Raw genomic sequence first — 21,091 nt, 5'->3', positions numbered from 1 at the left:
ATTCTAAGTGGGGGCTGTGGCTTTCCTACCTTATTTTCATTGTGGTTACATTATTTTTCATTTTTACAAAGTTTTGTGTTATTAAATATCATAATATATATCTTCCAACCAATTTCCCATAAGTTTTTAAGCCAATTTAAACTGAACTCTATGGTGCTGTCTCAATTTATCCAGTGGCTTACAACTCAAACACACTTAATTATTCATTCCAAACAGTTAAACATAATTTAAAAAAGTCAGAGGGGAAGGAGCGTTTGTAATGCAGCCATGATGCATATCTACTTTTTGTCTCCATTACCAAGGTGATGGCAAGATATAATTAAGACAAATGTTGTGTAAATAGGGGAAGATGAAATAATGTGGAAGAGGCCCAAACAAAATGGTAAGAAGATATTTAATGAAAACAGAAAGCACACAAAATCCACAAGTACTAGGAAGAGAAACTATAGATTTAGGTCCCAACTGAAATGTGGTGGATCACCGCTTCTTTTGAAAACAAATAAAAATGTACGGAGAAACGATCATATTATCTCCATTTGTTTCCCCATTGTATGGACGATCATATCATGATCAGGAAACACTACACATTAATGGAAGTTTAGTTTGTCTGCGGCCACTCATTAGTACCATATATTACTCATATTGGATTTTAAAGTATTTTATTTAATTTTAAATTCATTCTTTCAATTCCAGAAATAATTGTAAGGTAAAATGTATTGGCTTCAAATATTTCAATTATCACACCACTGATGATCTTAAATGTTCACTATCTCCATGACTACCATGTGGATGTAGCATGTGCAAAATGAACTACCCAAACTCATTGTGTTACATAAACTCAAATGGAACATCATTTCTAATAAGTTTCCATTCTAAATCACTTTGAAATACATTGAGAATTATGAAACTCTTGAAACTATTGTATTTTGTATTTCAGGATAGAGGCAGCAACAGTTCAGCAAGGCGACCACACCAACTCGGCATCATTCTTTGAAAGCTTCTAGAGATTGGGCAAGAAGTGCTGGCCTTGTCTTTCAGGTCTTGTCAGTGATCCATATGTCAGATGAATGATATTCTTTTGGCTTGGGTTATTTATACAGCATGGAAACAGGCCCTTCGTCCCATCGAGTCCATGCTGATCATCGATCAACTGGTAACATTAGTTACACGTTATCCCACTTTCACAACCACACCCTACACACTGGGGTATTTTAAAGTGGCCAATTTAAAGTGGCAAACCCTCACATCTTTGAATGCGAGAAAAAAACGGGAGCACCCGGTGGAAACTCAGTCACAGGGAGAACATGCATACTCCACACAGACAGCACGGGCGGTCAGGATTGTATGAAGGTCACTGGCACTGTGAGGCAGTAGTTTACGATGTAATCGATGTTACTTTGGTTAAAGTATACAATACAATACAATTAAATTTATTTTTCCGTTGGGAACTTTGGTTTCTGCAGTCATACAACAAAAAGAAACAATTTTACAAGACACACAAACAACTCAATTCACAGACATCCATCACAGTGAATCTCCTCCTCATTGTGATGGAAGGCAAAGTCTTGTCTCTCACCTGCTCTCCATCTCTCCCGATGTTAAAGCCCCCGGTGGGCGATGGCAAGTCCCGCGGCCGTTAAATCAGTTTGCAGGGGCCATGTCAGGCCCCGCAAAAGCCCAAAAGCAAATCACAGATGGTGTAAGTGTGAAATAAAAAGAAAAGACACTGGAAACACTCAGCAGGCCAAGCAGCAGAAACACATTTGATATTAGATATCGATGGCTTTCTATCAGAGTGAATCCAAGTGTGTGGTTGAAAATCCAAAAAATGTTGGTTAACAGATGAACATGATTCAGCGGCGAGTAGATCTGACATGAAATGAAATTCACTCTGTGAAGTTTTAAGTATTCCAATACCTCAAATAATAGATGTTTAAGGTTTCCATGGCAATTTCTGAATAGATGTTTCTTAGTTGAAACTTGAGTCAGCTCTGAAATGAGAAATTAAACTGTCAAACATTAAACTGTCAAGGATTAATACGAGATTAGTGCAAATTAATGCTTTATGATTTGGTGGACCGAATAGCCTATTTCTGTGCAGGCAACTCTATGAGAAGTATGTTTTACCTTCAACTTAATTTCTGATGAAGGTGCGTGACATTGCACTTTCAGTTAAATTCCTTGAGAGAAAAATCAACAGCATTTCTGGTACATTTATACACATTCCACAGGGGTGCAGCAGATGGATAAAAAATTAGGCATGAAGTAAATATCAGGTCCCAGCCATGTAGACTTCACTGTCTTGGTTTAGAGTACCGCAACCAAGGAAAGTTGCATCAGTGGGGCATGGCTGAGGGAAGGATACCAGCTCTAGGTTGGTTTTCATTGATGGATCTGTCTTGCACAGGAATTTGGCCGTAGGATTTCAGTAGAGCATTCATAACTTTATATGTTTTAAAACAATATCTTTTTTTTCTGTAGTGGGGGGGGGGGGGGGGGGGGGGGGGTGATGAAGGTGCAGACTATTGGATAACAACATGGATTTCTGTGGATTAACCAAGCAAACCCTACTCCAGACCAGATACTCTCTCCAGCAAGTTTTTGACCTTCCATGAATGACATTTCTTTTTTGCTGTATCTTCCAGTCATGGGCTGATTAAATAAATTTAAAATGTTCACAGAAGTTGTAATTTTATTAGTTGTTTTAATAAAGCATCGGTCCTCACTGGACTGTTGGCTTCGTCTATGAATAAAATTTATTTCTGCACATTTTCTAGTCTTTATTTTTCCTGACAAGTTTTACTTTGGTTACATTTGCTGCATCTGTAATTGGTATGCAACAGCCCTTGTTGTGGTGACTTGTTACAGATCTTCTCTGTATAATGGTTGTCATATCTGCAACATATCAAAACGTGCGGCATGGTGGTGCAGCAATAGAGTTGTTGCCATACAGGAGACCTGGTTTCGATCCCGACTGTGGGTGCTGTCTGTACGAAGTATAGAAACATAGAAATTAGGTGCAGGAGTAGGCCATTCGGCCCTTCGAGCCTGCACCGCCATTCAATATGATCATGGCTGATCATCCAACTCAGTATCCCGTACCTGCCTTCTCTCCATACCCTCTGATCCCCTTAGCCACCAGGGCCACATCTAACTCCCTCTTAAATATAGCCAATGAACTGGCCTCGACTACCCTCTGTGGCAGGGAGTTCCAGAGATTCACCACTCTCTGTGTGAAAAAAGCTCTTCTCATCTCGGTTTTAAAGGATTTCCCCCTTATCCTTAAGCTGTGACCCCTTGTCCTGGACTTCCCCAACATCGGGAGCAATCTTCCTGCATCTAGCCTGTCCAACCCCTTAAGTATGTATGTTCCCCCCGTGACCATGTGGGTTTTTTTCCCGATATCTTTGGTTTCCTCCAACACTCCAAAGACGTACAGGTTTATAGGTTACTTGGCTTGGTGTAAGTGTAAATTGTCCCTTGTGTGTGTCTGATACTATTCGTGTGCGGGGATTGCAGGTTCGTGCAGTCTCAGTGGGCCGAAGGCCTGTTTCCGCACTGTATCTCTAAACTAAAACTAAAAAAAATTGAGTCTAAATCACAGCTCCAGGTAAGCCAGCACCTGCAGTCCCTTGTTTCTATATCTGCTTTCTACATTTATCAATGAAGACCAGACTGGTAGCTTATTGCAATACATTTGAACCTCATCACAGCAGGGGGATAGTTATCAAAGCAGAGTGATCAGAAGAAATAAAGGACCCAGATTGCAGAAATAGATATTATCAATAACTAAACTGAACAATTCAGTGCGGAATAATACTAGATAAAATCATGAAATTAAGCACCAGCAATTTTTAATTTGTTTAATTTAGCCACGATTGGAGGTCACTGTCAAAGTAAAATATTTTTAAGAACAGCAAAGAGATTCTTTCTGCTTCTTTTTATCCACTCCTACATATCAAAACACAAACTATTTGAAGATTATTTAGGAAATAATGAATTTTTAAATTTGTTTGTGTCATTGTTAATAAATAAGCAAGAGAATATGCCATAGATCACCCTTGGTAACGTCAAAGGGCAGGTCACTTATGAGGGGTCCAGTGCTCCATTCTAGCTCCTACTATTTTTGTTACAACTCTCCAAGTCACTGCCATCCTAGGCATCTTCCAGTGGGAACTAGACAGTGGGGCCAAGTTCCAACCAGTGGAGCACAAAATGTGCAATGGTATCTAGTGGGTTGAGGTGCAGGAAGAAGGCTTTATATTAACAAGTAGTAAATTGGGATTCTTTCAGGGTTTTTTGCCCAGAATTAAATTACGTTAGCTCCAAACAACAGAAACTTTTCTTTTAACTAAACAGACAACTGATGCAGCCATTTAAAATAATTGAATTTGCATGTGCATTAGTCACTTGTGCTGATATAAAAACAGTGGGAATTTGATGAAACCCATGAGACATAAATCCAAGGGGGGAAAAATGGCAATTTCACTGATGACAACGATGTCTAGGTGGAAGAAGCCAGTTAGGTTCCCTCATTCTGGCTTCATGTTCGTTAGAATATTAACACTAATATGGGAATGTGGAAATTTCCTCACCATGTTACCATTTGTTTTCTCCCCCTTTCCTCATCCCCTCACATCCCTTCCTCCGACTTTACATTTCACTCCTCTCCTCTTATCTGACATTTTCCTTTTTATCTCTTGCCTGTGTCACTTTCCCCACCCATTTGCCAATCAAACCCCTTAACCTGATTCCACCCATCACTTCCAAGGCTTCGTCCTGCCCCCGAATCTTTTTTCAAGCTTCCCCCCCACCCAATCTTTACTCCATCAGTCTAAAATTATACCATAACCTGAAACAATGCCTGTGAATTCCCTCCACAGATGCTGACTGACCAACTGAATTACTCCAGCACTTTGTGTTTTGTTCAGGATTCCAGCATCGGCATTCTCCTGTGTCTACAATTTGTTTTTGTTTGGAATGATTGTCTTGATCCTGTTGTACAGATTCGCCACTGGAAATAAAATATCAATATGAGATCCTATGTTAATAAGAGAAATTCTGCCTTGTGCGACAGTTTACTCGTTGTAGATAATTAGTCCCAATTAATCCTGGAAAAATGTAGTTTATTTGTATATTAAAGAAAACAGAAGCCAGTGATAAAATTAATTTTCAAACTAATCTATTGTTAAGTTCATCTAACAACATTGATGACAAGCAAAATGGCTTATATTTTACTGTGTTTAATGAGGGTACTTACCTTGAAAGTTTCCCCCCGACCTTTGAAATGTGCTATTGAACATGTGTTTGTGGTTTATTGGTAGCAGTAAATCGACAGGCAGGTCTCAAGCATCAAGGTGAACTGCTACACGTTGTAAAGCGAATGCAATACAACCCATTTTAAAGTATCGCTAAAGAGTTGTTGGCAGTCACATTACCAGATGGTAATACATTGCAAAATACAGAAATGTTTCATAAATGTTTATAATACAATTTTCTACATCGTGTGGAGACTGAACAGAAATCTGTATTGCCTGAACCGTGTAAGATTTGGAATTTTCCCACTAAATCTCATCCAGTGCTGCCCCAATTCTTCTCCAGCTGCAAGGAAATATTTCAATTTCCAGTAACTGAACATTGTTTTATTTGAATGAGCATCGGATATAATTTCTCTAGCGTTGCAACTGGTCTTAAATACAAACTTACTTTGCCTGGGCCAGAGAAGGATCTGCTTGAGAAATAGAACACACTCCTTTAAAACGTGCAGGCCTTTCCTGTGAGATATGCATTTCCTTGCCTTTTTTCACTTGCCTTCAATATGCAGAAAAAAATGCCACATTTTGGTAGTGACTGTCATCACATTGTTTTAACTCACCAGGATTAATCCTCTTCATCTTGAAGTACTTCATAATGTCATTAGTTGCAAACTATTCAGTTCTTGATATATTGACTGATAAATGTATAATACCCCTTCTACCCAGCTCCCAGTTATATTTGGCCAGAATTATTTCTTACACACAGCATACAACCATCTATGGCATTCAAGATAATCTCTTCCTCACCTGGAGTCTATTTCATAACTTTCTGTAAGTACCAATCTTCAACCAGGAGGCACACAATTTTCTCCTCTTTAACCTGTAAATGGTTTCTAACAAGACACAATAATTCTTGCCTATATCCATGCATGCACTGTTTTCTGAATATTTCTATGCAAGAATCTTCTTTTAATGCAGATGTGCACAAACATGTATTATCTGCCTGCATTGTTCAGTATAATTAGTTGCCAAATACTTTGATTCACGTAGAAACATGCAATAATCACCTGCATAAAAGGAACAGATGTAACTTTAATAAACACTGGTCTGCATCTCATTAACAAGGAAATCAGAAATTATATATTTATTTTGAGATGAAAGATATACCTAAAACCACTCAAAGACATACTGTGTACAAAATGTTCAAAAAATGAATAGATAATTGTTAAAATGTAAGAATCTGTTTCTAGTCACTGACATCTGTGTATTTAGTATTTTCCATGTGCATGTGAGTGATTGGGGATTAATTGCCTGCCTGAATCCTACTTCATTGCATTTGTAGGAAAAATAAATAAATACAATCTCTACATACAAGAAAAAATGCATACATTTTTGCTGGATTTCATTAAAACAAAAAAATAATTATTCCCATTCTCTATCTCTCAGGAACTTCCCACATCTCACTATCCAATTTTGCCTTGCTTTTCCCCAAAACAATTAATCCATAAAAACACTATATGTCTGGAAGAATGTAACTTTTTGTAAAAAGGAATCCGTTGATCATGTTAATAATTTAAAAAATGAACACTTATTCTCTTCAATTAGGTATGGGAGCTCCCACTCACTGGTCCATGCAGAGGTATTCTGCTTATTGACACTGCAATGCACTGTGTGATTTTTTTAGTCAGTCTTCCTCCTCGAAGTCGGATGAATTTTTCCTTCCCTCCATCCTGGCTGTCATTCCCATCATAAATATAAAATGGTAAAGATATTTTGTTTGGTGAGTTATCCAAATCCCGTTCTAAATTTTTACACAAGATATTTTTACACATTTCCAAAAGTAAATAACAACAGGGTCCCCTACAAATATATTCACAGATTTTTTTTCTGCAACAAATGGTACATATTTAAGCATAACTAAATAAGTCCCAGAAGTAGACTGTTCAGTTATTTGCACAAAATGCTGCCAACACCCCCCTGCAACTTGTAATACTTAGCAAAGCTTCTGCTTAGAGCATTCATTCTGTCAATCTTGATATACTTCACTATCCCCTTGAACTATTGTTAAAATAACTCTAGCTCAGCAGGTGAGCATACAATCCCTACGGGCATAATCCTATCGATCAGTGAAAAGTACCACAAGTTTCTGCTTTCATCTCATTAGTAGGCTTTCCTTTATTAGTTTTTTTTATTATTACAAAATTTAGTAAACTGGCAGTGCTATTAAAATTGACAAAGTTGTTGGCTTCACCTTGCCCACTATTCAGTGCCAACATTAAAGTACGTCCACAATTATTGTTACCATATGCCAGTAAAAAATGGATGCCCTCCATTTTTACATCAGATTTCTTTTTTCATGCTGGCATTGCTGGTACTGAATGTTTGGGAATTATACTTACCTTTAGTACTCGGCTTTTGTTAGTGACATTGTTTTACCATTAATTGTTTTAGATTGGTTTGGTTCAATTTCATTCAACTCTTTATTTTTATTTTATTTTTAAGTGAAGAACTGCATATTTTGTGGATTATTCAATGATACAGATTTGGGATGTTCTCGTGAGAGGAGTGTGGCATATTCCAATGATAAACAAAGTGCATGACCTCTGGACCATACTTTGTGTTTTTATAGGGTTATCCTTTCTCATGTGCAGTTCTCAGCACCCATTTCATTGGGAATAACAATCTTGTGCTTCATGTAAAATATACAAATCTATTTCAGGCAGCATTATCCAGGATCTGCAGCTGTCAATTTAGAAGAGTCCAAAGACACAAAGGTAAATTTTGTTCGGATAATGATTTTTCTGTACTTAGGGTATAGAAAATATCTCTCCACTACTGTCAAAGACCCCTCAAGATTTAGATCAACATGTTTCTCAGCAGTTTATTCTTGAGTTGTTTTCTACAGTAAGGACCAGAATAAACATTTTAAGATAGCCCAATGAATCATTTTCAGCTCTTGCCTTGGTTTATTTTGTGTAAATGTGAATAGACGTCCAACCAATATCTATTTTTAATAGATGTGCAATTTTCATATCTTGCTTTGAGTTTTTTTTGGCATAATAAATAATAATAATAATAATAATAATAATAAATACTTTATTGATCCCCTCAGGGAAATTCAGATGTCCAGAAGCTCCCAACCAACAAACCCACAGATTCAAAACGAACGCAGACAGAAAATACATAGAATACAATGTGGACACTACCTGAGAGCAATAAATACTTAAAAAGACCAATAATTAACAGTTAAAAATTAATAATTGCAAAATGCATCCCCCTACAGCCTAGCGGTCCGAATTATAAAATCTAATGGCTGCAGGGGTGAAGGATCTCCTGAACCGCTCCGTTCTACAGGGCAGGGAGAGGAGCCGGTTGTTGTTCCGAGTGCTCTTTTGACTCTCCAGAATTATATGGAGGGGATGCCCGGGGTTTTTTTGTTACCTGTCTAGTATCCTGTTAGTGTCTACCCTCAAGAAATTAGTATTCCACATTCAGATTGTTACAGCCCTTCACTGCTAGTTTAACGCAACACTGGTGTTTCAAAGCAATAATTTTAGAGGTGTACCCTGATTGATTAAAACTAACAGATTTGTTCCTACAGAAATTACACTCTCAATTGGAATTGGATTTCTTCCATAAGACTGTGCCAGATGTCAATCAAATTCTATAAGAAAAGGACCAGCAAATGAGTTTTTACATCTCTCTCACTCCCCAATGACCATTTTGTAGGATTTAGTATTTATTATTAATTTGTGATTCATTGAAAAAAATGTTAAATTACAATTTTATTCTTCGGTTCTCTTATGTACATGTTTTGTCACACTGTAACATTTTATCACACTACTTTCTATATTTTTAACTGAGATGACTGTAAATGCAAACATTCCCCTCCCCCTTCCTCCATTAAATCAGTAAACCTGTACCAGTTTGCAACGATGTATCCCTCTTGGGATCACACTGTCCCTATCCTATAGTTTCCGTGCTGTAATTGTTATATGGTTATATGGTTATCCAACAATCAGCCTATCGAAATCACCCTGCCTGATGTCATCTGTTTCTGACCCTGATGTGTCCAAGTCTTTTCTTGATTCCAGTTCCCCCTCCAATTAGTCTGAAGAAGGGTCCCGACCCAAAAAGTCATCTACTCATTTTCTCCAGAGATGTTGCCTCACCTGCTAAGTTACTCCAACATGTTGTGTCTATCTTTGGTATAAACTAGCATCTGCAGTTCATTTTTATTACAAAGATAAAGAGGCATTGATTTAAATATGATTGTGTTCCATTGAGGTTCTTAAAATGCAATGACCATTTTTGGCAGAGGTTTTAGCAAGAGAGCAATGAGATCCCAGTTCCTTGTTAGGTTGAAATTGCCAGACACAGGTCTAGGCAATTATGAATTTTACTTTTTTTTGCAACATAAACCTGTTTGTGTATCTCAAACCCTTTCACAATTCCTCTTCTTGTAGCTTCCAATCTACTTTGGATGATGCCAGGGATCACTCTACAAAGCGCCCAGCAGCAGAGTTCAATCTGCTGTCATTTAAAAAACACTTTGGTGAAGAGCTCCAATGTAGAAACAAAGAACTGCAGATGCTGGTTTACACAAAAGATACACAATATGCTGGAGTAACTCAGCAGGTCAGGCAGCATCTCTGGAGAAAAAGGATGGGTGACATTTCGGTTATGACCCTTTCTCAGACCTTTATTCACTCTCTGACAAAGGGTCCCGACCCGAAACGTCACCTATCCCCTTTCTCCAGAAATCCAGCCTGACCCACTGAATTAGTCTAGCACTTTATGTCGATCTTTGATGGAGTGCTCATTAAGTAACAAGTACAATCTGCCCATTAAATTGCCCATTTTGTCACTTCCGCACAAGCCGGCATTCCCTCCCCACAACAAACGTTCAGTCTGAAGAAGGGTCTCAATCCGAAACGTCACCCAATCCTTCTCTCCAGTTACTCCAGCATTTTGTGTCTATCTTCAGTTTAAACCAGGAACTTCAGTTCCTTCCTACACAAAAGCTTACCATTAATTTCCAGATGTCAGAATAGCTTGATTAGGTGCAATGTCTAATTGGTGGAATTTTAAATATTAAGTTTTTATGCATAATTACTATATTCTCCCCATTCTTTTCTGAGCTGCCTTAATTTTTTTTTTGTTATTTCCCTCTTCCCCCATTCAAATGCTGTTATTCACTCTAAACGTTAAAGCTTGATGAACAGGTCCAAAAAAGGATACATTTTCATCCAGTTGAAAATGAACTATAAGTATGAAAATCATTATTGTGACCTTTAGGAATGCATCTGAAAGATCAATGGAAACTGGTGCCTCCTGTCAATGTCCATAATCTATGTCTGTGAACTTAATATTTTAATTACACTTTTTAATAGTATTAATTCCACATCAGCTGTAGCGAACAGTTAATGGTAAGATCACAAGATTTTGATGATCAGTTTTACAATGGTATTCTTGACTTCAAATCGTTTTAATTCACCATGCAATCCTGCAACTGCCTACTTACCATAGCCAACTGATTTGGATAGTGTCTGGGATTCATCATTAGTTATTAATCAATAGAGATGTAAAGAGCTTGGTCTGATGTGATAACATTCCAAACAAGAAAGTCTTGTCAGTCTATGATGAAGATGAAAACAAGAAATAATAGATCTCCTTATGACTTTCTGTGATAACTTTCAGGCTTATTTCTTTCATAGAATCACAATGAAACCATAAAAGATGGACTTCAGGCCATTGGAGCTGTGAGTTATGTCTTGTGGCCCGAGAACGCCTAAGGAAGGGAAACAGAGAAAAGTGAGAGTTCATGCATAGGTCAAGAAGAATCTTAGAAGAGGTTCGATCAAGTGGATTACAAAGTTTGTACATTGTCCCTTAGACTGACCGCGTAGGTTTTCCCCGGGTGCTCCAGGTTCCTGCCACACTCCAAAAATGTACAGGTGTTTAAGTTACAGTGCCCTCCATAATGTTTGGGAGAAAGACCCATAATTTATTTATTTGCCTCTGTACTCCACAATTTGAGATTTGTAATAGAAAGTATCACATGTGGTTAAATGGTACATTGTCAGATTTTATTAAAGGCCATTTTTATACATTTTGGTTTCACCATTTAGAAATTACAGCTGTGTTTAAACATAGTCCCCCCATTTCAGGGCACCATAATGTTTGGGACACAGCAATGTCATGTAAATGAAAGTAGTCATGTTTAGTATTTTGCATGCAAAGGATTTTGTTAAAATCTGATAATTGTGTCTAAATTATCAGCACATCCCCGCAAAAACAGCTATTATTCAATAGTTATTCATTCATAAAATTTGTACTTTTTACAATCCAGTTCTGAATTTTTTTTTGTCTTTTTTCTGGTATCCCATTGTTTCAGTGAATAGCTACAAATTCTGTTGAGTTATTGAAGTAATTGAAGGAAGGAATTAAAATACACTACCAATTTATGAAACAGTGGGTCCCCATGTTGTTGAAGACCCGATTTACACAATTTATTCTAGACTCTGCTCTCGAGCACAGCATTCAAATCTCTTCTCCATAAAACTATGTAGGGATCACCCAGAGAAAAATCCAAGTTGTATGAAGGAACTGCAGATGCTGGTTTATATTGAAGGTAAATGCTGGAGTAACTCAACGGGTCAGGCGGCATCTCTGGAGAAAAGGAATAGGTGACATTTCAGGTCGGAACACTTCTTCAGGCTCTAATCCAATACCTTCTCCAAAGTCTTCTTGAGGTATAATCAAATGTTATGAACCCCAAGCCATGTCTCGTCACCTTTCTTTTATCGAACTGCCGTCAGTTGTCATGTTGATCTGCAGATCAGCTCCCCACATCACTTCACCCGGGCTGTATTCAGACAAACATTTATCACAGTTCACTTGCTGGTCACAACTCATATCACCAATGCTGACCTTCTCCAGTCTACTCTCTGCAAGGGCTGTTGAGCCCAATGATTGCACCTTAAAGTTTGAGGGGAAAACTGGTCATTTTCAACTTGGATCATTTCATTCTCAGGAACAGACTATTTTATGTAACCTCGGGATGCCTAGTACTTCAGAAAATGAAAAAGATGCATAAAATCAGAACAAAACTAACTTCCTTTCCATTACACTGCCTCTACTAAAGGTATATTGTTAAACTTCTAGTTAACTCCATTATCTCTCTATGTAGTACAAAACAGCAGACTAACATTTTGCTTTCAGGAATAGTATTTATTTGGTAAGTGCTAAAAAATTTGAAATGATTGAAGTTTTGTATGTTATGCTGAGAGAAAGGGTCGATCAGTGAAACTTGCCAAATTGCAACAATAAATGTCAACGAAACAGAACTGAGCATTGCCATTACCTAATAGGGCAATCCCCTTTTCTTAACAGTTATTAGGTGCCGTAATAACATTTTTGACCTCCAAAGTAACAACATTCCGTTAACTGGTGTAAGGCAGAAGCAGTCATCGACAAAAAACACAAACTGATGTTCATTTAAATATATTCTGCTAATTCAAACATTTTGAACATTATGGCGTAAACCAATGGCATCAAACAAGCCTCTTCACAACGCACAATTTTGATATAATTTCTAGTAACATAAAAGATTTACTTGAAACATTTACTCCAGGCTGCATTCCCTGGTGTAATAACTGGTTTCCAAATATACAGTCAAAGATTTATTGAAATTCAATTAATCAATAATCTACTCAAAATGTATATTTACAACATAGAATATTTACAGTGGTGATTTCAGTCCCACCATTTTTGCACTTTCATCCCACAACATTTTTGCAACTGCATCATCCATTGCTTTGGGCAATAACTCCTCCTGCTTGCAGTCTCCAAAATATTCACCCGACACCCCTTCAACGTCAGGAGATGTAGCCAGGTAGAGAGATGTTTCTGCTCCTTGTTCTGGAGTTTTAAAGAAAGCCCAGGACACGAACTTGAAGATCGGTTGTCCAAGTAAAGGGATACTGATGTGTCTTCCCAGGTTTGTGCGCACAATTCCTGGGTGTAGCACGTTTACCGTGACACCAGTACCATCCAGACGTTTGGCTAGTTCACGGGTGAACAGGATGTTGGCCAGCTTACTCCTGCTGTACCCAAAACTTTTGTTGTAGCTTTTTTCACTGTTCAGATCATCAAAATTGATCTCACCATACTTGTAGAGCTTGGAGGACACTACCACCACTCTGCTTGGGGCAGACCGCTTGAGGAGATCCAGGAGGAGATTGGTGAGAAGGAAGTGTCCCAGGTGATTCACCCCAAACTGCATCTCAAAACTATCCTCGGTTTTCATGTAGGGACACTGGAAAATTCCAGCGTTATTGATGAGGACATCCAGCCTTTGTTCTTCCTTATGGAGAGAAGAAGTTAAAAAAGTACTTTTCATCCATCACATTGGTGCACTGCTCACAAAGAAGGAATTTGTGGATCTTTCCCAGAATGATCTATTCATTATCAAAATATGCTATGGACATGGGAGTGAAAGTAAGAACTTTTGGTGTGCGAAATCGTGTTTCACAAATCTGAGAATATTTTTTTTTGCAGAGGTCACCACGAGGATTGATGAGAGTAGGGCAGTGAACATTGTCCATATGGACATTAACAAGGTCTTTGCCAAGGTCCCACATGGTAGCTAGTCTGGAAGGTTAGAACACGTGGAATCCAATGTGAGCTAGCAATTTGGATTCAAAATTAGCTTGGAAAAAGGATTCATAAGGTAGTTTGTGGAGTGCTGTTTCTCTGATTGGAGGACTGGAACAAATTGAAAGCCGTGAGGCTGGGTCCACTGCTATTATATACATTCATGATATGGATGACAATGTAGTTAACATTGTGAGTAAATTTGCAGATGACACCGAAAAGATTCTACAGTGGACAGTGGGGAAGAATATCTTGGTTTACAAGAAGATCGGAATCAGTCGGAAAAGTGGATCAAGGAATTAACTCCATTAAATGTGATGTGTTACAATTTAATATGTCACACCAGAGTAGGAACAGTAAATGGAAAATTTACTGGGCTTGTGGGGTTGAGATATAGGGAGAGTTGTATCGGCTGGGACTTTTTCCTTGGAGTGTAGAAGGCCGAGGTGTGACATTAGTGAGGTGTACAAGATCATGAGAGGCACGGTTAAAGTGAGCATTCACAGTCTTTTCCCCAAAACTAGAGGGCATAGGCTTAGGGTGAGGGGAAGAGAATTAAGAAGAACCGTAGAGGCAATTTAAAATAATGAGAGGGATAGACAGAGTTGATGTGGACAAGCTTTTCCCTTTGAGAATAGGGAAGATTCAAACAAGAGGACATGACTTCAGAATTAAGGGACAGAAGTTTAGGGGTAACATGAGGGGGAACTTCTTTACTCAGAGAGTGGTAGCGGTGTGGAATGAGCTTCCAGTGGAAGTGGTGGAGGCAGGTTCGATGGTATCATTTAAAAATAAATTGGATAGGCATATGGATGAGAAGGGAATGGAGGGTTATGGTATGAGTGCAGGAAGGTGGGACTAAGGGAAAATAATTGTTCGGCACGGACTTGTAGGGCTGAGGTGGCCTGTTTCCGTGCTGTAATTGTTATATGGTTATATATGGTTATAATTCAGAGGCTAGTACATATCTGGAATGAGCTACTCGAACAAGCTGTAGAAGTGGATATATCACAACTTTAAAAAATACATTTGGACAGATATAAGGATGGAAAGGGTTTAACGGTTAATGAACTAAATGGAATTAGTCTAGAATGCCCAGTTGGTCAGCATGGATAAGGTGGGCCGAAGAGCATGTTTCTGTGATGTACAGCTCAACGATTATGAACTTTGAGGGGGATTTTAAGAGAAGCAAAAATAGATGGTTACGCACTACAGAAATGGCTCCCAAATGTCATCACAAATAAGAAATTGTTTAAAATTAACAAAACATTGTGAATATGTTTCGATGTCATTGTTCATATCAAGCAAAAAAATGGTTTAATTGCAAGTATTAAGATTTATACAAGATAGTATCCACTTAACTTCCATCATATCACCCCTACACTACAACTTGAGGTATGTCTAGCCTCCAACAAGATGATGCAACACCTAATATCACATCGGTAAGAAAAGGATTATATATGTAAAAAAATCCCAGGAAAAATACATTGTTCAGAAGTATATTGATTATAGGTTACATTTCTGTTTTCAACATACTAACAACTAAGTACTTGGTACATCTGACCTGAATTTAAGTTTTCCTTATATAATTATCAGTATCACTGGTGTCTGTTTCATTCCAAACATAGTGAGCTCGTGATTGGTATTGATTTGCTACTATTTTAAAAACACAAACTGTCATTTTAAAATGCATTTTAAAATTAACAAAAAGTACAATTACATTTACTCAAACTCACTGCCAGTAGCAAATTTCTGTCCACTCTCAACACCTGATATACTTTACTTGAGAAATTACATTGCAGAAATCTTCAATGAACTAGTCCATCTACATTAAAAAATACCCTTTTCTGAGCGAATGGAGAGGTTGAAAAAGGGACCATCTGCAGATAAAAAGAACTTTGCATCCGTGGTTCAAGCTGTAGTTGGTAATTTTAGTCCGTGAACAGGGGAAAAAAGTCTGTGGACTAAATGGAATGAAGCTGATGATGGTGCAAAATACTGGCTTTGTAGTCTGAAAGAGTGGGGGGTGCATGTAAACTTTATACACGGGGTATTATTAATTTAAGTTCCATTATACCACCCCCTCACTATAACCTAAGATTTGGCTTATCCCGAAGCAACACGATGCAACAACTTCATGTCACATCGGTAAGAAAAAGTTCACGTCTATAAAGAATCACAGGAAAACTAAACCTCTAAGGCATAAAGAAAAAAATAAACTTAATATAACAATTTTAGCTATTGTTATCTCAGTTGTGGATCAGCAACTTGAGAAATTGTGTCCACATGTACAGCGCTGAAGCAAGAAGCATGCCCCCCACAATATGCTCTCAGTGGGCAAGTAATTAGTGGTTTGCTGAGTGCGGCAATCACCGATGAAGACCATCCTGCCCCACCGGAATGCAGTCATGAGGATGCATGTTTTAAATTGAACCATATACCCTGCAAACTGAATGGAAAATGTTCGGGCTTGATAAAATCAAGCATCTACACATAGAAAAGAGGGATTATGAGAATTATCTGAAAAATCAAAAAACATTGCCAAATGGAATTCACGTGTAAACAATAATATTGTTAACAGACCCATGATTTAAATCACAAATTTTCCATTTCACTAGTAGTGTCTCAAACAACTGTGCTGTGCATATAACATTTTTTTTAAAAGAGTATTTAACATCAGAGGCAGATTCAGGATCAGATCTCAGAAACTAAAAATCCTAATCTTTAAATATTTATTATGGAAATGGATATGCAATCTTGTAAGATAAAGTAAACAGAAACTTTGTTTAAAGGTCATAAGCAATTAAGATTTTGTGAAAACCACTTGTCCACATATTTAATAGCTGGGGAAAGGCATGTGTACAACAAAAGGACAGGGTCTGATTTATTTGTAGTACCAATGTTGTACTGAAGGGATCCCTGTGATTAGTTGGTAAATCCAACTGCAACTTCCAGCATTTACAGGAATATACAGTACATCTGAATTTCTTCCTTTACGTATCTATGAGGATTCTTCACTGATTTCTTGATGAGCTTCGCTGTTTTCTTGTCAGTACATGGGCACCACATTGAATCAGACATCAGATTAGTAGAAATTCCTGATGACAAACCAGTAAAAAGTCACTGGGAAACCATATGCTGAGTGAAGACATTTGTATCTCTCAAGAAAATCCAAGGAATATGTCATATTTCCATATTTTAATGGGGTTTTTTAAGTCAACAAGATGGTGAATGAAGGTAAACTGCTAGCTTCTCTTAGTGTAGGAGCCATTTATGTTTATTTTCTATGTTTCTATTTTCTATGTAACAGATTGGGATGTAATGCTGAGGCTTGAAAAGGCACTGGTTTGACCACATTTGGAGTATTGTGAACAGTCCCATATCTAAGGAGAGATGTGTTGGTGAGGGACCAGAGGAGGTTTACGAGAATGATCCCAGGGCATTCTGATCCCAGACGACAAAAGTTACAGGGAGAAGGCAGGAGAATTGGGTTGAGAGGGAGAGATAGATTAGCCATGAATGAATGGTGGAGTAGACTCAATGGGCCGAATGGCCTAATTCTGCTATTACATGAATTTTGTCAATCTCCAAAGGTACTCTCTTAAGTGTCTTCCTGCATTTAAACTGGCAGCCTGTGTTCTGAACAAACAAGGTGCCTGATTACTGTCGGGAGGTTACATGTAAATAGACTTATTTTTCGAGAATAGTTCTCATTTGAATTTAATAATATCTGTGGAAGCTCGTTCGTATATACCGGATGTCCATAAGTTGGATGTTTGTCGCCCAGGAAGGGCCTGCATTAACAATATATTAATCTTGTCTGAGAACTGGGCAGAAGGCCTGAGACTGAAAGCAATTTGAGAACTGTGGTATCCCACGGGACTCAGTGTTGAACAGTTGCTCTTTTATTAATCATCTAGGTGTATGTATTATGGGCACCATTTGAAAGTTTGCAGATGTTATGAAGATCTGTGTGGGTGTAGAGAGTGATCTTGAATTGTTGAGATTCAGTTAGGAATTGATAAATGCTGCAGCACACATGGGCAGGATGAATGATGACCATATGTAACCCTACAGGGATGAGCCTGAAAGGGATTGAAGAAGCGGCATTGTAGCGCAAAGATCTTAGAAAGTTCATGAGGAATTTGCCGAACATGGTTTAGGATTAAGGAGACAGTTTGTTTCAAAATGGAGCAAACATCATAATTTATAGGGGCACATAGTCAGTTATAAAGATTTTTTTTTAAACAAGTCTCTAGTTCATACTGCCAATACTTCTGGTAGGTTCAAGTTTGTAGTTCTGGGTAGTTTTGCAGTCAGGTAACAACTCAATTTATTACCCCCATGGGTTGGGTCATGAGCTCCAGCACCAGGTTGTTTCCAATTTCTGACTATCCAACATTTACTACCCCAACTCTTATTTACAAGCAGTTGCTTTCACAAGTTATGAATCATTGACCTATTCCTGTTTATTTACATATACCCAGTTATTCTTTCCTTCATTTCCCAGCAGCCACAGATTATTATGATAATCTGATACATTTGTTCTAATCTTAGTTCTGATTTATTGATCTAAATTCCAATGATTCTACAGTTCCTACCCTAGTTCTGGATTCTTTCTCTCATTCTTAAGATATTGGCACTATAAACAACATTTAAAAGGCATTTAGACATGTATGTGGATAGGGAAGAATTAGAGGGATATGAACTAACTGTGGGCAGGTGGGTCTAGCGTAGATGGGCATTTTAGTTGAACAGATTGGGCCAATGGGCCTGCTTCTGTGCTGTATGAATCTACGACTTTGACCAAAAACATTTGTAGTGCTTTATTCCTTTATTTTGCTGTGGTGGCTATCCCATCATTGAATGTATGCACTTTTGCCTCCATAAGCGTGGCTTGACCAGTTGAGTTCTTCCAAACTTTTGCTTTTTGTATACTCCATTGGTATTCCCATATGCAATGTGAATTGTACTCCCTGACCATCCCATCCAATAATTGGCCCTTTTATGTATTTGGATATCTGAACCAACAAGTGTCTCTCCCTCAGTCCTCCCATGCTCAGGGTTATTCCTGTTTCCAGGTATACACATTTGCAATCACCAACCTCCTTGCATTAATCTTCACCTGGCTCTTCTTTCCCAATATTATCCTGCACCCTAGTTAACTATCCACTTCCACAGCCTTTCCCCATTCCCAGACATGTATACACAGTCTCTTTCATCCCAGTTTTAGTCCATTACCCATGTATTTATTCACTCCAAGGCTCTTGCTCTCCAGTATCTCCTCGTTCTCTGGGTATTTGTAGGCACCTCCTGCTGCCTATTTCCTCTGGTATTTATCCACTCTTCTACTCTAGATTTCTCCATTCTCCACGTATTTATCAACTCCCAGGCTCTTTCTGCCTGATACTTTAACATTTCCTAGTGCTTCTTTCCCAATGTTTCCCCACGCCCTGAATATTTATCTGCTCACAGGCTCTTCATGCCCAATTTTACCCTTTAATTAGGCATTTTTCCACTACCAGGCTCCTTCTGACCTGTGTTTAGCCATTCCCAAGCTCCTTGTGTTCTCTATTTCCCAGGGCATTTATCCACACGCAGGATTGCGTCCCCCTGGCTGGTATTTACCCGGGTGTTTATTTATCCATCCCCTGACACCTCACCAACTATTTACCCGGGTGTTTATTTATCCACCCCCAGGCTCCTCTCACCAACTATTTACCCGGGTGTTTATTTATCCATCCCCAGGCTCCTCTCACCAACTATTTACCCGGGTATTTATTTATCCATCCCCAGGCTCCTCTCACCAACTATTTACCCGGGTGTTTATTTATCCACCCCCAGGCCCAGTATTTCCCCGGGTGTTTATTTATCCATCCCCAGGCTCCTCACACCAGCTATTTACCCGGGTGTTTATTTATCCATCCCCAGGCCTCCTCTCACCAGCTATTTACCCGGGTGTTTATTTATCCATCCCCAGGCTCCTCACCAACTATTTACCAGGGTGTTTATTTATCCACCCCCAGGCCCAGTATTCCCCCGGGTGTTTCTCACCTCCACGATCCGCTGGCAGAAGCTCCGCACCGAGGTGAGTGAGGCCAGGTCGAGCTGTCGGACCAACACCTCCCCGGAGGCCGCGCCGTCGCCCCGGTCTTGCTGCCGCATTTCGCGAGCCGCCTCCTCGGCTGCGGCCGGGTCGCGACACGCCAGGATGACCCGGGCCTGAAGCCGCGCTAGGCCGCTCGCCGTCGCCCGGCCGATGCCGCTGTTGGCGCCGGTCACGATCACCGTCTTGCCCCGCATGGAGCCTGGGGCCGGGGTCGGGGTCGGGGCTAAGGCCGGGCTCGACACGCGGCCCGTGGTCCCCGACATCAGCCACCGGCCCAGGTAGTAAACGGCCGTCAGCGCGGCCACCGACAGCGGCAGCAACATCGGACCTGAAGCGCCACCGGCCGCCGCAAGGGGCAGCCTGCCCGGGACAGACACAGACACAGACACAGACACAGACACAGACACAGACACAGACACAGACACAGACACAGACCAGACACACACATCCCGGGACAGACACAGACACAGACACAGACACACACACATCCCGGGACAGACACAGACACAGACACACACACATCCCGGGACAGACACAGACCAGACACACACACATCCCGGGACAGGCACAGACACAGACACAGACCAGACACACACACATCCCGGGACAGACACAGACACACACACATCCCGAGACAGACACAGATACACACACAGACACACACACATCCCGGGACAGACACACACACAGACACATCCCGGGACAGACACAGACACATCCCGGGACAGACACAGACACACACACATCCCGGGACAGACACACACACAGACACATCCCGGGACAGACACAGACACATCCCGGGACAGACACAGACACATCCCGGGACAGACACAGACACAGACACATCCCGGGACAGACACAGACACATCCCGGGACAGACACACACACATCCCGGGACAGACACAGACACAGACACAGACACATCCCGGGACAGACACAGATACACACACAGACATCCCGGGACAGACACAGACACATCCCGGGACAGACACAGACACACACACACATCCCGGGACAGACACAGACACATCCCGGGACAGACACACACGCATCCCGGGACAGACACACA

The 21,091-nt window shown here is 39.7% G+C and overlaps 1 protein-coding gene across 2 annotated transcripts; it reads right to left on the bottom strand.

Moving 5' to 3' along the window:
• Positions 1 to 12,467: 12,467 nt before the first annotated feature.
• On the bottom strand, positions 12,468 to 20,366 carry rdh14 (retinol dehydrogenase 14). Of its 2 annotated transcripts, XM_033021493.1 has the most exons (3): positions 19,968 to 20,366; positions 13,017 to 13,623; positions 12,468 to 12,965 (listed from the first exon to the last, which is right to left on the bottom strand). In XM_033021493.1, the coding sequence occupies exons 1-3, from the start codon at positions 20,343 to 20,345 to the stop codon at positions 12,955 to 12,957; spliced, it is 996 nt and encodes a 331-aa protein (XP_032877384.1). In that variant the 5' UTR covers positions 20,346 to 20,366; the 3' UTR covers positions 12,468 to 12,954. The 2 variants fall into 2 exon arrangements, with proteins under 2 accessions (XP_032877384.1, XP_032877383.1); XM_033021492.1 differs by having other exon boundaries at positions 12,468 to 13,623.
• Between the last annotated feature and the right edge of the window lie 725 nt (positions 20,367 to 21,091).

Source organism: Amblyraja radiata, chromosome 5, assembly GCF_010909765.2.
Source record: "Amblyraja radiata isolate CabotCenter1 chromosome 5, sAmbRad1.1.pri, whole genome shotgun sequence".
Classification (NCBI taxonomy): Eukaryota; Metazoa; Chordata; class Chondrichthyes; order Rajiformes; family Rajidae; genus Amblyraja; species Amblyraja radiata.
The sequence above is the reverse complement of the archived record's forward strand: the minus strand, read 5'-3'. Positions and strand labels throughout refer to the sequence as shown.